General features: G+C 35.7%; 1 protein-coding gene across 1 annotated transcript in view; it reads left to right on the forward strand.

The window, feature by feature from the left end:
• Positions 1 to 16,753, forward strand: part of RFX6 (regulatory factor X6) — a 71,254-nt gene that overhangs the window by 41,635 nt on the left and 12,866 nt on the right. Inside the window, exons 8-13 of the mRNA XM_027848625.1 lie at positions 2,334 to 2,411; positions 2,507 to 2,620; positions 6,434 to 6,483; positions 9,513 to 9,672; positions 12,419 to 12,563; positions 15,703 to 15,812. Of these exons, the coding sequence (XP_027704426.1) occupies positions 2,334 to 2,411; positions 2,507 to 2,620; positions 6,434 to 6,483; positions 9,513 to 9,672; positions 12,419 to 12,563; positions 15,703 to 15,812 (657 nt within the window). The remainder of the gene's footprint in view (positions 1 to 2,333; positions 2,412 to 2,506; positions 2,621 to 6,433; positions 6,484 to 9,512; positions 9,673 to 12,418; positions 12,564 to 15,702; positions 15,813 to 16,753) is intronic.

Here is a 16,753-nt window from a genome sequence, read left to right on the forward strand (position 1 = left end):
GGGCCGGTGCTCTATCCACTGTGCCACCTAGCTGCCCCAACCCCTCAATTTAGGTTGAAAAAAACTTTCAGATTGATTCCTACTCAGTCTCATTGCTAGATTTTTTTTTTTTGTGCATTTAGATCAAGTCTCATAAATTGTTCTGTCCCTATGATTTCATTCTCTTGCCACTGTTCTTCATGTCTCTCAATTTGTTCACATAATGGATCTTTCATAATTTTGTAAACTGTTGGAGAATAATTTTGTTACCTAAAGGCTGCCATATTTCTGATGTGAAAGTGACACTGCAGCTTTGGATTTTGTGAGATACTAATAAAATTAACAATGTGACAGTCCAGTCTCTGGACAAATTGCAGCAAACATAGCTAGAAGACCTGTGGGGGAAAAAAACCAACAACCTGCTTTTTGATATTAGCATCTTGGACAAATAAATTTTTTCCCATATTGGGGTTTCCCTTTTAGTTGGCTTTCCTCCATGTATGGGAGTGGTGGGAAGTCATATTTGTATATACATATATATGGAAATATGCATTATGCATCCATTTTCATATATATATATATATATATTCATGGCAGAGGTCTGGTGGTGTAGTAGATAGAGTAGTGGCCTTAGAGTCAGGAAGACTAGGCTTGACTCTGATAGATACAAGCTGTGGGCAAGTTACTTAACATTTCAGTGCCCCAGGCTATACATTTTCTGGAGGTTGTATTTAGGGATGAATTGCTAACCTGCATGGTGGAGGGAATTTTCACACCAGGAATGGACAAAATCACAGGTTTGGGCCATATGCACACAAATAGGTAGAGAGGTACAGAAGGAAGGAAAGAAACATGCATACATTTTATTTGGTCTTTATAGCAGTTCAATGAGGCAAGTATTATTGAAAAGAGACGTCAGACTCTAGAAATGTGTTTTAGCACCTTCATCTCATCTCTCCATTTCCTAGGAGTTCCTTCACTTGTGAACTCAAAAACAGATTGAGAGAATCTGCTGCTAGTATAAATTCATATAAACACTGAAACTTCCATTTGTAAGTAGACAGAGCAGAACTGAGCCAGCATTATCATGAACAACCTTATGCCTGCATCTAGTAGGCAGCTGGGGACCCTGACTCTTATTTTTGAAAATAGCAAGTTCGCTCTGTGCCCCTATTCCCAGCTGTCTGCTCATTTTGATGAGAATGGGATTAAGTGGGACTGAGTTGGAGGTCTTTGGTATTCCCCCTCCCCTATTCCTTTTTTAGATTTAGGGCTAGGATCTGTTTAGCTAGAAAGAGACTCCAGTGAAAGGGGTTGAGCAGAGAAGTTAGTGACTACTTTTTACCTCTAAAATAACTTAGTCCAAGGCAGCTACCCCTCTCAACCGTATCCATTTATATGTTACTCTCATTAACTTTAATTAAAAAATAATTGTCTGAGCGCATATCTAATGCTTTGAAAATGATACTGTCTATTCTCAGTCACATCAAGCAAAATTATGGTAATTGTGAAATGGCGGTCATTGTCCAAGGTCTTTATAAAATTTGAAAATGAATAAATGAATCATTGATATTGAAACCTTGGCAAAAAAATTAACAATTCTGATAATTTGTATGTGAAGGAATGATGCTGAATACTGGATTTGGAGTTAACCTGTCATTAAATCCTAACCCTAATTCATTACCTGTGTGTGTTTGACTGAGTCACTTTAATTTCCCTGACCCTATATCCTCATCTGTAAAATGAAGAGGATGAACCAGATCACTTTTAAGATTCTTTCAAATTCTATAACTTTTGTTGATCTTTAAGTAGAATTCTATATTCTAAAATTTTTTTTGAGAAAGTCATCACTGGTGAAATTTATTAGCCCTATTTTACAAATGAGAAAACTGATGCTCTCAGGGGTTAAGAATAGATCAAACATTTCACATATTGCAATCAGCCTCACTCAGTTTGGAGACCTTTATTTCAAGTTTGACTGCAAGGTAATGAATGTTTTAGCTACAATAATCCTTGAAGACCATCTACTGATTATAGAGGGATGGTGACTTGTGTTGGTGGAGAGAATACCCACACCAATGAAATCAGATGGTTGAAATAAGAAGCTGACATTTAAAGGATTAAACTATTAGATTACTGATTTAGAAATGGAGAGGGAGGCTTTCAAGTGTATATGCTTAGAATTTTCCTTTGTTTTACCTTGGGTAAAAAAGTGTTGCAGAAGTTTCACCAAAGTATTAATGCTATTTTTTTTTCCAACCATCCCATTTGATAAGACAGAATTATTCGATTTCCTTTGCCATTAAAAAGGAGTTGAAAATATTCTTTGTTTCAATTTTCACTTCTTTGAATAGGTAGACACTCTCATTATGATGTATAAAACTCACTGCCAGTGTGTTCTGGATAATGCAATTAATGGAAACTTTGAAGAGGTAAGGGTGATCACAAACATTTTCTTGATTTTACTATATGTGTGTTCATGTAGAGTAAAGATATTAATTACATGTACCCTTTCCCCCACCAACAGATCCAACATTTCTTACTACATTTTTGGCAAGGAATGCCTGATCATCTTCTCCCACTGCTTGAAAACCCTGTTATCATTGACATTTTCTGTGTTTGTGACTCAATTCTTTATAAGGTGAGCCTCATTGCACATTGATGCTTTCTACATGCAATGTGCACTTAAAACAACAACAACAACAATAACAACAACTCCCTATTGGACTATCTTATGGGAAAACATTTGCAATAAATTTTGCATTTGAGCATAAATATAGCAATAAAAAACCTTCAGGCTGAAGATTTGCAAGCAAATGATTTTTTTGATTACTTTGCAAAAAAAAGGTTTGTTCTCATTTTTTTAAAAAAACTGCTATCTAAACCATCACTTAGCATTAACGGTTGAAGAAATGCAACTTCTGTTTATTATTATTATTATTATTTGCATAATAGTTTAAAGAAAACCATGTAGATATTTCACTGGATCACTTTATGATACTAACAAAAAAAAAAGAATTGGGTGCTATTATGGAAATTCCTTTGAGCATCTTATTTTCTATTGGCTCCAACTGTTCTCCTCAAAACAAGAAAAGATCAGGTAGAATAGATAAGGCCCATAATTTTAATGAAATGGCTCTTAACATGTTGTCCCAACTGAAATCAAAGACCCAGATGTCTACAAAAGATTCATTCATTATGGATTCTTATGGAAAGACAAGAGCCTCAGTCTTCTAGACAAACACTAAGTGAGGTAGCATTTATGGAGGTTTTTCTGGTGGAGAGGAGATAATCGAGATGAGAGGCTGGGTCCATGACTAACTCCATTCTCAACCATTGTGAATGGACATAAAAGGATGGGGAGAACCAGCCCACTATGTAAATATTATCATTAGATTTTCCTTGAGTTTAAGACTTACATTGTGAAAAAGAAAAGTTCAGCTCTTTAAAAAATGAATTGTCATCAGGAGACTTTGAAACTAAAAAGGTCAGTAAAACTATATTCTAAATTATAAAATATACTTGATTTTTACAGTGACTTAGCTGCAGATGTAGGAGAGAGACAGGATCAGAGCTGTAGCACATTCTTCCATCTTGTGTCTAGGCACCCCACCTCTACAAATGAGGGAATGGAACAATCATCATTTAAGATGATTGGACAGCTGCAGTGTTCTTCCCCTTTGAGTTCAAGTTGTAGCTAAACAGATATAAAGAATAGTTTTGTACCATCATCTCTAACATAGAGAATAAGTCATTAATCAAAGAGCTAAGACTTGGGTACCAGCAGTAGAGAAGCAAAGGATTACAGTGCCTGAGTCTCAGGTTCACACTTAAATGTTTGTTTCCTGGGGCAACCTGTAAACAAGTCATAGCACTGGGGACCAGCTAAAAGACTAGCAGCGCTGTGAATCTCGGAGTGGCTGCTGAGTAATCTGTAAGTTTGAACTGAGAGCAGAGCTATAGGCCAATGGGTTTGCATCTCTCTTCTTCTGCTCCTTGGGCTTCAGATAAGGAATCCAGGGGCTGAGAAGCAGTTCAAGGAAGCAAGCAATTGGGGAGAATGAGGTTATACCAACATCTTGTGCTAAAAAATGACCTGAACCTTGTCAAATGGGTTCATTCATAATATTACATTTCTATTGTGCTTTAAAATTTACCAAATACTTTCTTCACCATAGCCTTGTGGGGGGGCAGGGAGTATAGGTGTCACAGAGAAGGAAACTGAGTCTCAGAAGCAAAGTGACTTGCCTACAGTGAAATAATTAGTAAACATCAGGGCTGGGTTTTAAACTCTAGTCTTAATTCTCTTTTCAGTGTGGCTCGCAGCTTCTTATTAACAGTAGCTAACAAGAAACCATGAGTTTGTGGAATAAATCATCTGACTTAAAATTAGAAGACATGAAATTAAATGACAGCTTAGAGGAGGAGGAGGAAGATGAAGTGATGATGATGGTGATTATAAAGACAGGACAGGACCAGGGTGTGAAGAGTTAAATGCCAGAAACAAGGATTTCATATTTGACCTGGAGTTGATTGGGTAGGAAAGTTACATTGTCAGACTGATACTTGTCAGAGACGGGGAACCTGCAGCCTCAAGGCCACATGTGACTCTAGGTCTTCAAGTGCAGACCTTTGACTGAATCCAAACTTAATAGAACAAATCCCTTCATAAGAGGATTTGTTCCGTAAAACTTGGATTCAGTCAAAAGGCAATACCCAAGGACCTAGAAGGCCACATGTGGCCTCAAGGCTTTAGGAAAATCACTTTGGCAGCTGAGTAGAATGGAGTGGAGAAGGACTTGATGCAGAGAGACCAATTAGACTTATTGTAATTGCCCAGGTGAGGTTAATAAGGACCTTAACTAGGGTGGTGTCTGTGTGAGAGGAGAGAAGGGGATATATATGGGAGATATTATGGAGGTTGAGATGATAAGATTTGGCAATTGATTAGATGTTGATTAAAGGAAAATGCGGAGTCAAAGAGAACACCTAAGTTGAGAACCTGGGATAATAGGAAGATAGTAGTACCCTTGACAATATTAGGGAAGCTCAGAATAGAAGAGGTTTTAGGGGGAAAAATGATAAATCCTGTTTTGCACATGGTGAATTTGAGATGCCTAGTGGGCATGTCCACTATTCAAAAAATCCAATAGGCAGTTGATATTTCAGGACTGGAGTATTGGAGATCTATCTTGATTAGTTGTGGTGCATCAACAAAACTAGAACATACGGCACATCATTAATGAAGAAGTGATGAAAAAGTTGAAAAAGTTGGAACTGTGATCTTCCAGATTATCCTACATAACCCCCCCATAGAGTTTGATTACCTTTTTTTAACCCATGAACCAGTCTTATATGAGAATTACATCAAAATATATTAATGCACAGTGTATATTAAATGACTGTGAATTATTTTAACCTGAAGTGTGGGCATACATACATACAGAAATACAGCTGGGTAGAAAGGATCTACAGACACCTTACTGGTCCACTCTTAGGGTTTTTTTGTTGTTTTTCTTTTTGAATATAAACTTTCTTCTTTTAATATAACTTATCAACAGACATGAACATTCAAGGTAAAGAGAACAAAAAGCAGATTGTACATGAAACTGAACAATTATCTAGTTTTTTAGAAAAAAAGTGTATATCAGATTTGACATAGTAATAACAAACTTGCCCTGTTTGTATTCCCTTTTGAACTTCTTTTTGCTTTCATCTGTGTATTTTTAAATTTTATTGATTCTGTTTTGATGTTTTTTGTTGTATCTCTAACACTATTCACCAACTCTCTCCACCAATAAAAGCCTTTTCTTGTAATGAGTTAGTATAGTCGAAAAAGACAAATTAATACATTGACCATTTTCTCCACTCTTATTTTGAAATTGCTTTCCTTTCAGATTTTTCCATGCTTCCCTCAAATACATCTAATAGAGATTGCAGTAGCTAGTGGAATCTCTTTATTTTTTCTATGAAGCCTATTCTCCCTCCAAACTCCTTTTACTTGTTTCAACCCAGTTAATTGAGACCTCTCAATCTCAATCTATAACCTGGTTGCCTCAAGTAGGCTGCTAAATATTGTCCTCCATTGCTGTTAAATGTCCTCTCCTAGTCTACCTAGTTTCTTCAGTGCTACCATCTCTTCAGGACTTTTGCTGTTTTGGCTTATATTCAGCATTCATGGCAATATTTTTCTTCTTTCTTTTCCTCCCCACCTTCCAAGATCATCAACCTGATATATGTGGGATTTTCTGTCCTCTTTAGTCTACTCTGCCTCTAATCCTATATAATATACCCCATATGTCCCCCTACCCTTGGTACCCATATAGGCACACATTTTAAAGATTATAAAAATAGAAATCCATGAAAATAATTGGGTAATTACTAATTATTAAGTGAGTTTATGTGAAGTATTGGTACTAAAGATTTAAGCTGACTGTCTTTCCCTATGTTTAAGGTCCTAACAGATGTCCTCATTCCTGCAACAATGCAAGAAATGCCTGAAAGGTAGGTAAGTCAGGTTAAACATGTTAAACCTGTCAGTAAAGATTTTCATTCTATATATTACACCAAAGGAGAGGTGCTAAGGTATAGTAAAGAATGAGCTAGTCTTGATGTCAGGAAGACCTTATGCTGCCTTTCACACATATTGGCTTTGTGACCCTGAGCAAGGTCACAGTGCACCCAAGGTACTCTCTAACACTGGAGGTTTCAGAGAAGGTGCCAATTACCTTGGCTGAGGAAAGTTCCTAATGGTAGATCCCCATACCAATGGAATTACAGGTTCAGATCTCCTCCCTTTCTCCTTTCTCTACCAATTAATCAAATTTTAAAAGAATCACCCCAGAAGAAAAGATATCTATTCAGTAGAAAAAAAATATTAAATACCAAGACTTTGCAAAGGTGATATTAAAAGATTAAATCAGACCTTTGCCTTATTTATAAATAATGACCTCTGCCTTCAGCAAACTTACAACCTAGTAGAGGATATAAAATGTGCTCAGGTTAGTATAGTACAGATTAAATGGGATAAGTATATATAAATACCATAAGATCAGATGAGACAAATCATTTCCAGTCAGAGAATCAGTTCTATCAATTGATCTATCAATCAAATCAATGCATTTGAACTGGGCCTTAAAGGGCGGGTAGATTTTCAATAATCAAAGATCAGTCTGGGGTGGAATAGAGAAGGAATTCCAGGTATGACCCAAGGTAGGGATGGAAGGAGATAAAATAGAAGAGGACATTTTTGGGCAATGGGAAGTTTGGAGCATTAAGTAATAGGTGGCAATTTATTTAGCGTGTATTTTGTTACTTTCCTCCATTTTATTAGTTATTTGTATGTCATCTCCCAAAAGTCCTTGTATATTTGTGATTACTCATCATATTCTATGATACTCAAGTATCATAGAAAGAAAGGTGAGGGAACATTATGTCTTTGAAACTTGTGGGTAGACTTCGGAAAACCTAAGTCTACTTAGTTCTTAAGACATACGGAAATATTCTTCAACAGAAAGTGGTTTGTTAAACATAAATGTTATATCACTCCAACAGTAAGACTCCTAAGGAAAGACTTAAGCCCATCGAGAAGTGCAGCACCATATATTTGTTTGGAAACAATGACCCTAGAATCAACAGCAATTTGTATAAGTGAGAAAGTAATATTACAGTAATGTAGTCTTCTAAGAATAAATGGTTCTGATGATTTGATGTCAACTACTTGTTGGAGGCCCTGTATAAAACATTTTTTTTCCAGTAGTAGAAAAACAGAATTAAAAAAAATCCCAACATAATCCTTTGTTTTTGAATAATAACTAGCTTAAAATTTGCTTTAGTATATTGAGAAGCAAATGCATACAGTGCTAAGCATGGAGAAAGTGTGCAATAAGTATGTGGTAGAGTTCATTGGGAGGCAGCCTGGTGTCCTGAAAAAAAGTACTAGATTAGGAGTCATTAGGGATCCTGAGTTCAAATCCTGACTCCTCTACTTTCTGTAGTGTAACCATGAGCAGAGTGTATGAATTCTCTGAGTCCCAGGTTCCTCCTCTGCAAAGAGAGGGGATTGAAGTGGTGGTTAGTCTCTAAGTGCTTTAACAACTTCATATCAATGATCCTATGAATTACACTTAACTGAATTATATTTTTCTTGCAGTCTTTTCTTTTTACCATTCTTTTACAAAATGTTCCTTTGGTCTTATTACTGCTTTTGTTTAGTGAAACTGACATTGAGTTAGATCAATATGAATACATGAAACATATTCTCTGGGCTCTGCAGTAGATCAAAGTTTCTGCAACATAATGACTATGTTTACATGTGGCCAACCATCCAGTCAAATGAATGTTTATAAATATATGAATAAATTGCAAATACAGAGAGATATTTGGTAGATTGCAGCTAAGGCACAGATCACTGATCATGTTTTCACCTACCTCTCAGGGTGGTTGTGAGGATAAAAATGAGATAATATTTGTAAAGCACTTTGCAAAGTACTCTGTGTGTGTGTGTGTGTGTGTGTGTGTGTGTATGTTAGCTATTACTATTGTTTAGTACCCAAGGATTTACAAAGTACTTTCATTGGAGAACTCATCAACTTCAATGGGTTCAATTATGTCTATCTATCTATCTCTCTATCTATCTATCTATCTATCTATCTGTCATCTATCCATCTATCTATCTATCCATCTATCTAACTTTCTATCTATATTACAGTCCTAATCTATAGCTCTAATCTGTCTCCTAACCTCAAGTTTGATACCACCTGCTACCTGATGGACACCTTAATCTAGACATTTCATTTGAATTTCAAATTCACCCTGTTTAAAAGAGAATTCATTATTTTCCCTCCCCCACCAAACTGGCTCATCTTTTCCCATTGAGAGTTCAACCATCATCATCCCTCTTGTTATACTGAGTTGTAACCTCAGTCACTCTCAAATTATCCTCTATCATTCTTCTACTCCCAAAGTAGAATACGAGGTCATCGAGGGCAGAAATTTTTTTTTGTCTTTATATCCCCAGTACCTAGCAAAATGACTTGAGTGTAGTAGATGAAGTGATAGGTTGAATGATCTCATTTGACTTTCATAACAATCATAGGAGATAATGCATGGTGAAGGTACTATTTTTCCATTTTGCAGATGAGAAAACTAAAGTCCACAGGTAAATTTTCCAAGTTTATAATTTGTAAACAATGGGGCCATCCAAACGTCTCTTCTGACTCCAAATTTGGTTTTTTCCATCATGTTAAACTATCTGTGATTAACAATCACATTAATTAAGATAATATTACTTAGTTTTATTTCCTTTGAAGAATGCAATCAAAAGTCCACGTCTGTTGTCAGAAAGTTATCCTTCAGAACTTATTAGCTTTTAAGGAATATTCCTCATTTCCTGGAGTCATAGAAATTTAGATGTGAGAGAGAGCTTCAAAACAGTCAAGTCTAAGTCCATTGAATTTCTTTAACTTCTAAGTTTTTAGTTATTTCTCCCTCCCACAGCAGTCCTGGCATTTAACAGATGGGTTTCTTTGTAGTTTATTAGCAGACATAAGAAATTTTGCTAAAAATTGGGAACAGTGGGTTGTTTCATCCTTGGAAAACCTGCCAGAAGCCTTAACTGATAAGAAACTACCCATCGTGCGGAGATTTGTATCTTCCCTAAAACGGCAAACCTCCTTCTTACATCTTGCTCAGGTAAGTCTGGAGGTTGTGTGTGTGAGAATTATATCTAAAATTTCTTGGCTATTTGCTACATTAAAAAGGAAAAAAAAACCCTATCAGTTACAGTGTAATCAAGGGATGAAATTCTTCTTTTGGACACACAAGTTCATATGGTCAAAACAAAAGCCACATATCCACTACTTATCAAGTTGCCAATTGTAAAAAAAACTTCCATTTCTCATTTAAAGTGTCACACCCCTTTGGGGAGGCAAGAAATCAGTAGTTTCATTCTAAATAAGAAAACTGTCACATGTATGTCTTTTAAAAGTGTGTTTTTTCCACATGATTATCCTCTTCAGTGTTTTAATCTCTGGAAGAACCATCTTTGTGGGTTATCATAGAAGAGAGGTGAGTTTTTTAGGCTTCTTTTTGATCCTGTAAGTGAGAGACTTCATTCTCTAAGGTGAGAAGCTCATGAAATCTTTCATGAGGCTAGGCAGCTAGGTGGTGAAGTGAATATAACTCTGGGCCTGGAGTCTGGAAGAACTTAGTTTAAATCTGACCTCAGATACTTACTAGTTGTGTGACTCCCAGCAAATCATTTAATATCTCTGCCTCAGTTTCCTCCTCTGAAAAATGGGATAATAATAGTTCTCACCTTCTAGGGTTGTTGTGAGGATCAAATAAGATAATAAAGGTTAAGTGCTCAGCAGAGTGCCTTGCATATAGTAAGAATTTAATAAATGTGTGTTTCCTTCCTTCCTTCCTTCCTAATCTATCTAAATCAGCAAAGACACAAGAAGCAGAGGTAGGAATAGCTAACTTTTGTGGGAAAAAAACCAAACCAACTTATTATTCATTTGTTTTACAGGATTGTTCACTGGATTTTAGGTATAGGGTGGGAAGGAAAGTCAAGGACCATCTAAGGAGTTTGTGGGTAGATTTTGGGTGGTCTGTGAAGTTGGAGGGGAAAAAATTACTAACCCAATAAAGTCCAATGGCTCCCCGTCAACTTCAGGATCAAATATAAAATCCTCTAGCTTCAAAACCCTTTACCAACTGGTACGCTTTTACCTCTCCAGTTTTCTCATACCTCATACCCTCATACCCCTCTTCCCCCCAACACCCATCCCCTTTCTCTCTTGTACTCTGCAATCCTGTAACACTGGCCTCTTTGCTATTATTTGCACTAGATACTCTCTCTACTTCATGCATTTTCACTGGCCACCCATACCCCAGCTTGGAATTCCTTTTCTTGTCTCTGCCTGCTGGTTTCTCTGGTTTCTTTTAAATGCCAGCTAAAGTCCCACCCATGAAAAGCCTTTCCTGATCTCCTTAATGTTAATCCTTTCCCTCTGTTAATTTCTTGTACATATCTTATTTGTATATAGTTGTTTTTATGTTGTCTCCCCCACTACACAGTGAGTTCCTCAAGAGCAGAGATTTTGCCTTTCTTCGTATGTCCAGTGATGATTCCAGTGCCTGACACAGTTATAAATTAATGCATGTTTATTGACTGATTGACTAACTTTTTGTTTCCCTTGTAAGCCCATATATTATATTTTAGGTATTTATTTATTTTTTGCTGGGCAATGGGGGTTAAGTGACTTGCCCAGGGTCACACAGCTAGTAAGTGTTATGTGTCTGAGGCCGGATTTGAACTCAGGTCCTCCTGAATCCAGGACCAGTGCTCTATCCGCTGTGCCACCTAGCTGTCCCGTATTTTAGGTATTTAAAGCTTGATTATGAGAAGGGATCCATAGCCTTTCCTACATACCATGTAAGGGGTTTATGACATACAAAAATGGCATAGATGAGGAAACTACGATTTAACAACAGAGATTTAAAGGCTTAAAATCATTCAGGATTTGAAACTCAGCCCTCTGCTGTAGAATTAGTGCCATTTCCACAGTCAATGGATCTGAGTTCAAGTTCAACCTTTGATACTAGCTACTTGTGTGATTTTGGGAAAGTGACAACCTATAGGGGCCTCAGTTTCCCCATTAGGTAGGTAGCAGAGTAGATAGTGTTGAACTTGGTGGCACAGTAGAGCACAGCAGAGTTCTGGGCTTAGAGTCAAAAAGAGGAGTTCAAATACTGCCTCAGGTATTGACTAGCTAGTTTTGTGACCCTGAGCAAGTCATTTAACTTCTCCTTCTCAGTTTCTTCAAATGGAAAATGGGGATAATAATAGCACTTGTCTCACAGGGTTGTTGTCAAGATCAAATGAGATAATATTTCAAATGCTCTGTACCCCATAAGGCCTTATATGGGGTTTCTCAAAAGTACTAAGACTTTTGAATACCCAATATAAACATTATTGTGATAATTAATAATGAACTATGATGGTTAATTATTAATATTACAATGAGATTAATTATTAAAACATGTTGATTATTATTAATAATCTGTAACATGAAGGAGTGGGCTTAATTGGAAGTTCTTGCTCTTTTTTTGTGTGTGTCCTGGATCTCTGTCAGTCTGGTGAAGCCTATGGACTCCTCAGAATAATGCTTAAAAACATTAAAAAAATCCATACTACAAAATATGTAGGCTTACAAAAGAAACCAAAGATTAGTCAATCAGTCAGTCAATTAGCATTTATTAAACACCTCTAAACTCCCTTCTAGCTTTAATTCTGTGAGCTTGCTATTTTAATCTCAAAATTAGAAGTAGATGTATATCTAGGATGTTTTCTCCTCTAGTCATCATAAAAGTTTTCTTTCTGGGAGAAGTGAAATGATGTACCTCTTCATATCTTGTCTCCTGACAAATGCAGATTGCCAGACCAGCCCTTTTTGACCAGCATGTTGTGAACTCTATGGTGTCTGACATTGAAAAGGTTGATTTGAATAGCATTGGCTCTCAGGCATTTCTCACTGTTTCTGGAAACACTGATCCTGAATCTGAAGTCTACACCGAATGTAAGTCTGTTTTCTTTGCTATGTTATTTAAATTAAAACAAACTAACAAACTTTTGACCAGTTTTGGCCTGACAGCAAATCATGGACTGGGTAAATTCCACATGATGAAGTAATTAGTCATTTTACAAATTATTGCTGCTATCTTCTTCTACCTCTAAAAGTGCAAAAAGTTCACATTCTTTTGTAGACCATCAGACAGATAGCAGATTGAAGACTGAGGGTAGCCTAACCCAGAGTAAAGTCTGAGGATAGCCCAGACACAGAGTGAGATCTGAGGGAGCTCCACTCTAATTTGATTCTGTTTGGTAATACAAAGTTACATTAAAATCATAAAATTTAGAAAACCAAATTCTAGCTCTAATTACCCTGTGAATTTGAGGAGATTAATAAAGGCATATGTATGTTCGTATGTGTGTATATATATGAAATATATATTTCTGTGGGCATATACATATATATGTATGAAACTGTTTTGAGGTCCCCCCACCATAGTATTGAATTTGGGACTTTACTAAATATGAAGGAGTTTGTATTTAAGGAAGGAAAAAGCTAAGCAACTTCATTTTTAACTTAGAATGAGTAAACTATTGAAGTTACATTGAGTTAATTAGCTCTCAGTAATAGTTCTCTTCTATTCAAAGGTTACTTTAGAATTTAAAAGGCCAATTGAATTTATTCATTTGTGGGGGGGATTGTAAACCCCAGATACTTGAATTCTAACTGCAAGTATTCAGAACACATAGCTTAAAAAACAGTTTTTGCTATAATGACAATTTGAAAAACCAGTGAATATTCCTTATTTCTCTACCAAATTCTGAGTTTTCCTATTTTTGTATATTTAATTCATTGCTCCATCTCACAATGTTCTAAACAATAGCATTCTAATACTTAAGAACAATTCTGCTTAATTGATCTCTGCTAATTATTTCAGGTATTTCAATATTTTAACAAAATCTTTCTTCTAAAGTCTATATTTTGGGTTCTAAGTCTAGAATATGTGTTATGATGTGTGAATATATATTCTGAGTCAGTCTTAGTTGTATAATATAGCAAAATTTAGAGAAGATATTTTATCTATTCCTTTTGGACTTTAATGAAATAGAGACTTTTTTCAGGTAGTCATACTTAACATTGAGTTGAGTCACCTGCCTCCTCAATGTTATAATCTTATATTCTGAATTCAAAAGTTAATTATACTACTTTTTGTGTATTAGCTGAATGTGTGATTAGGGGGTGGGAATCATTCTGCAAGCAAGATATGCTTTTAGGAGAAGATTATCAGAAATTAACTAGTTGCATTTTTTACTTGCTGACTCAGACTCCAATTAAAACTTTACTTTAGCAAAATAAAGCACTTAAATTATCAGTGATTTAAGGAGAGGGGGAGAATCAGGATTGTTTTCTTATCTATAATATATTATGAGAATCTTTAAACTGAGAGTATATCAAATCACAGCGTGATTTTGAACTTCATAGAATAATAAGGAAATTAACTAACTGCAGAAGTACATTGATTAAATCAATTAATTAACAGTAATTTCTTGAAGAATTGTCTACGAACTAGGATGCAGCCACTCCTACATCCCTATCACTTAAAGGAGAGTATATGTTGTGCTTGGCAATGACAATTAGAGCAAACAAACCTTTCAGTCATATATGGTTTCCTAGGGCCTCTATAATCATAGCCTTTTGTCACTATCAGAAACTAATAGCTTCAATGAACAATAAAGCAGGGAACTTACTGCAGCAGGCTTTCTATCAAGCCATCTAACACGCTTTTCAGGGGGCTATGGGCACATTTGTGAGCTTATGAAACAAAGCATAAATGAAAAGTTCACGTTTTTCATTAGGTCATAATTAGGCCATCTACTGTGCTTTATACTAATTTAATTCACATTTACATAGCACTTTAATATATGCAAAGTAGTCTTCCCACTACAATCCTATGAGGTAAGTGTTGTATGTGTTATTATCCCCATTTTATGGATAAGGAAACTGAGGCCCAAAAGGGGGAGATGCCAAGTCTAATTCTTTTTATTCAAGGTTTAGTCCACTTCCCACTACATCATTCTAGTTTAACCATAACACAGTAGCTACATGCCAAGTGGGTGAATTATAATATTTTTTTCATCTCAGAATTATATTATCCTAATAGTTAATTCTCCACATACACTAAATTTGGGGCATTAACTCAATATGTATTTTGACTAAAATCTCAATAAATCTGAAAAAAACACCACCAGCACTCCTGAACTCTAATTCTCTTTTAAACTTAGAAATGAACATAAGCAAAGAAATAACTTGCAACTCTAAACAATTTTAATTCATGAACATAATTGAAATTTGCTTTTACATAGCCTTAAAAAGCTTCACTGTGAAGTGGAAAGAGTTCTGGTTTTACAATTGAGAGATGTGGGCTTAAGACCAGTCCAGTATCTGTGTGATGTTGACCTAAGCCTAAATTTCTTCATCTGTAAAACGTGGGTAAGAATATAGGCCCTTCCTACTTCATGGGGTCGTTGGGAGGAAAGCTCAATGTTAGCCATGAAAGACTATATAAATATTAATTGTTTAATGATTTTGGAACTCTGCAATGAGATAGGAATCCAGTTTAAAAGTAAAGGAAATTTAGAGACATAAAACACATAATTTCTTCAGAAGAGATTTTTGGAAACATTTATAATAATAGCTAAATTATATATATATATATATATATATATATACATATATATATATCATTTTAAGGTTTGCAATGTGTTTTACCAATATTATCTCATTTTATCCCACTGTTCTGAGAGGTAAGTATTATTATTATCTTCATTTTACAGATGAAGAAACTGAGGCAGAAAGACTTGATAAAAAAAAGAAATCTAGGAAAGTTATTCAAGATTTCAGGAACTATAGAGATCTTGGGTGAAGCAAGGAAGCACAAAGTGAAAATGACCACACTAGCATGTAGGGAGCAGGGAAATGGGGGCAAAGATGGGAACTCTCGAATAACTCTGAACTCAGCGTGCATTTTTTTCCTGTTTTAATGTTGTCTTTTCTTTTGTATGCTACAAAATTGTCAGTGGTTCTTGGTGAGTGAACCTGGGTTCTGAGTAGAGTGCAACCTTTTGTTCTCCTTTTTACATGGTAGATGACTCTATTACAGTGTTCCAAGAACTGAAGGATTTGCTAAAGAAGAATGCCACCGTGGAGTCATTTATTGAGTGGCTGGATACTGTGGTAGAGCAAAGGGTTATTAAGGTACTGTTCTATGGCTTTGTCAGATTCACGATAATAAAGACTTTGTTTTAATAGTTGGCTGAAGTTTCACAGTGAAGGATGGTTTGGAGGTGCAGGGAAAAGCAGAGGATGGTTAAAAGTATTTTAGAAAACTTCAACAAACTACCAAACTGAAGTACCAAACGAAGTAGTACTATGTATGTAGATATAAGAATCATGGGTTTTAAGCTATTAGTAATCACATGGAATTTTACTTTAAATTACTACTAAAAAGAGTAATGCAAACCTAAATGACTGAGATTTTTTTCTCACATCCAACAAATTGGCAAAGATGACAATCAATGTAAATAGTTGTTGCTGTACAGGCTGTGGAAAGATAGTCACATTAGTACGCTCTTGGTACATCCATAAATTGGTCCAATCATTGGAAAGCAATTTGGAATTAAGCTTAAGAAACAAAAAAGTAACTAAAACACTCATATCCTTTCACCAGAAATATCATGGCCAGACATACACTCCAAGAAAATAAACAAGAATTATGGGAAAGAAAAAAAAACTTTATTCTTTGATTTGTCAAGGGCTGGATGCATCTGGTGGCCCTCTTATAGTAATCATTGGTGCTGTGGCCAGGTAACATGTTTAGGAAAGGATGGATCACAGAATATAGGTATGAAATATAGAAACAAATCTAGCTCAGGTTTTAAAAAAAGAAATTATAAGGAAAAATCACACCAAAAATGCCATTTGAAGAATTTGTAGTCCTCAATTCTAAAAGCATTCAATATTTTGCAATGATTTGTGGTTTCTTTGGTTCTTTCAGTTAACCTTCAAGTCATTCATCAATGAAACCAGACAATCAGAGTGTAGAAATCACTTACTAGTCCGAGTTATGGTGTGGGGACCTGCTCGTATCATTCAGGAGTAGATGAGTGCAAGTTAATCATTCATGGGACATGTAACCC

The sequence above is a fragment of the Vombatus ursinus genome, unplaced genomic scaffold (genome assembly GCF_900497805.2).
Source record: "Vombatus ursinus unplaced genomic scaffold, bare-nosed wombat genome assembly UNPS02006779.1, whole genome shotgun sequence".
Lineage (NCBI taxonomy): Eukaryota > Metazoa > Chordata > Mammalia > Diprotodontia > Vombatidae > Vombatus > Vombatus ursinus.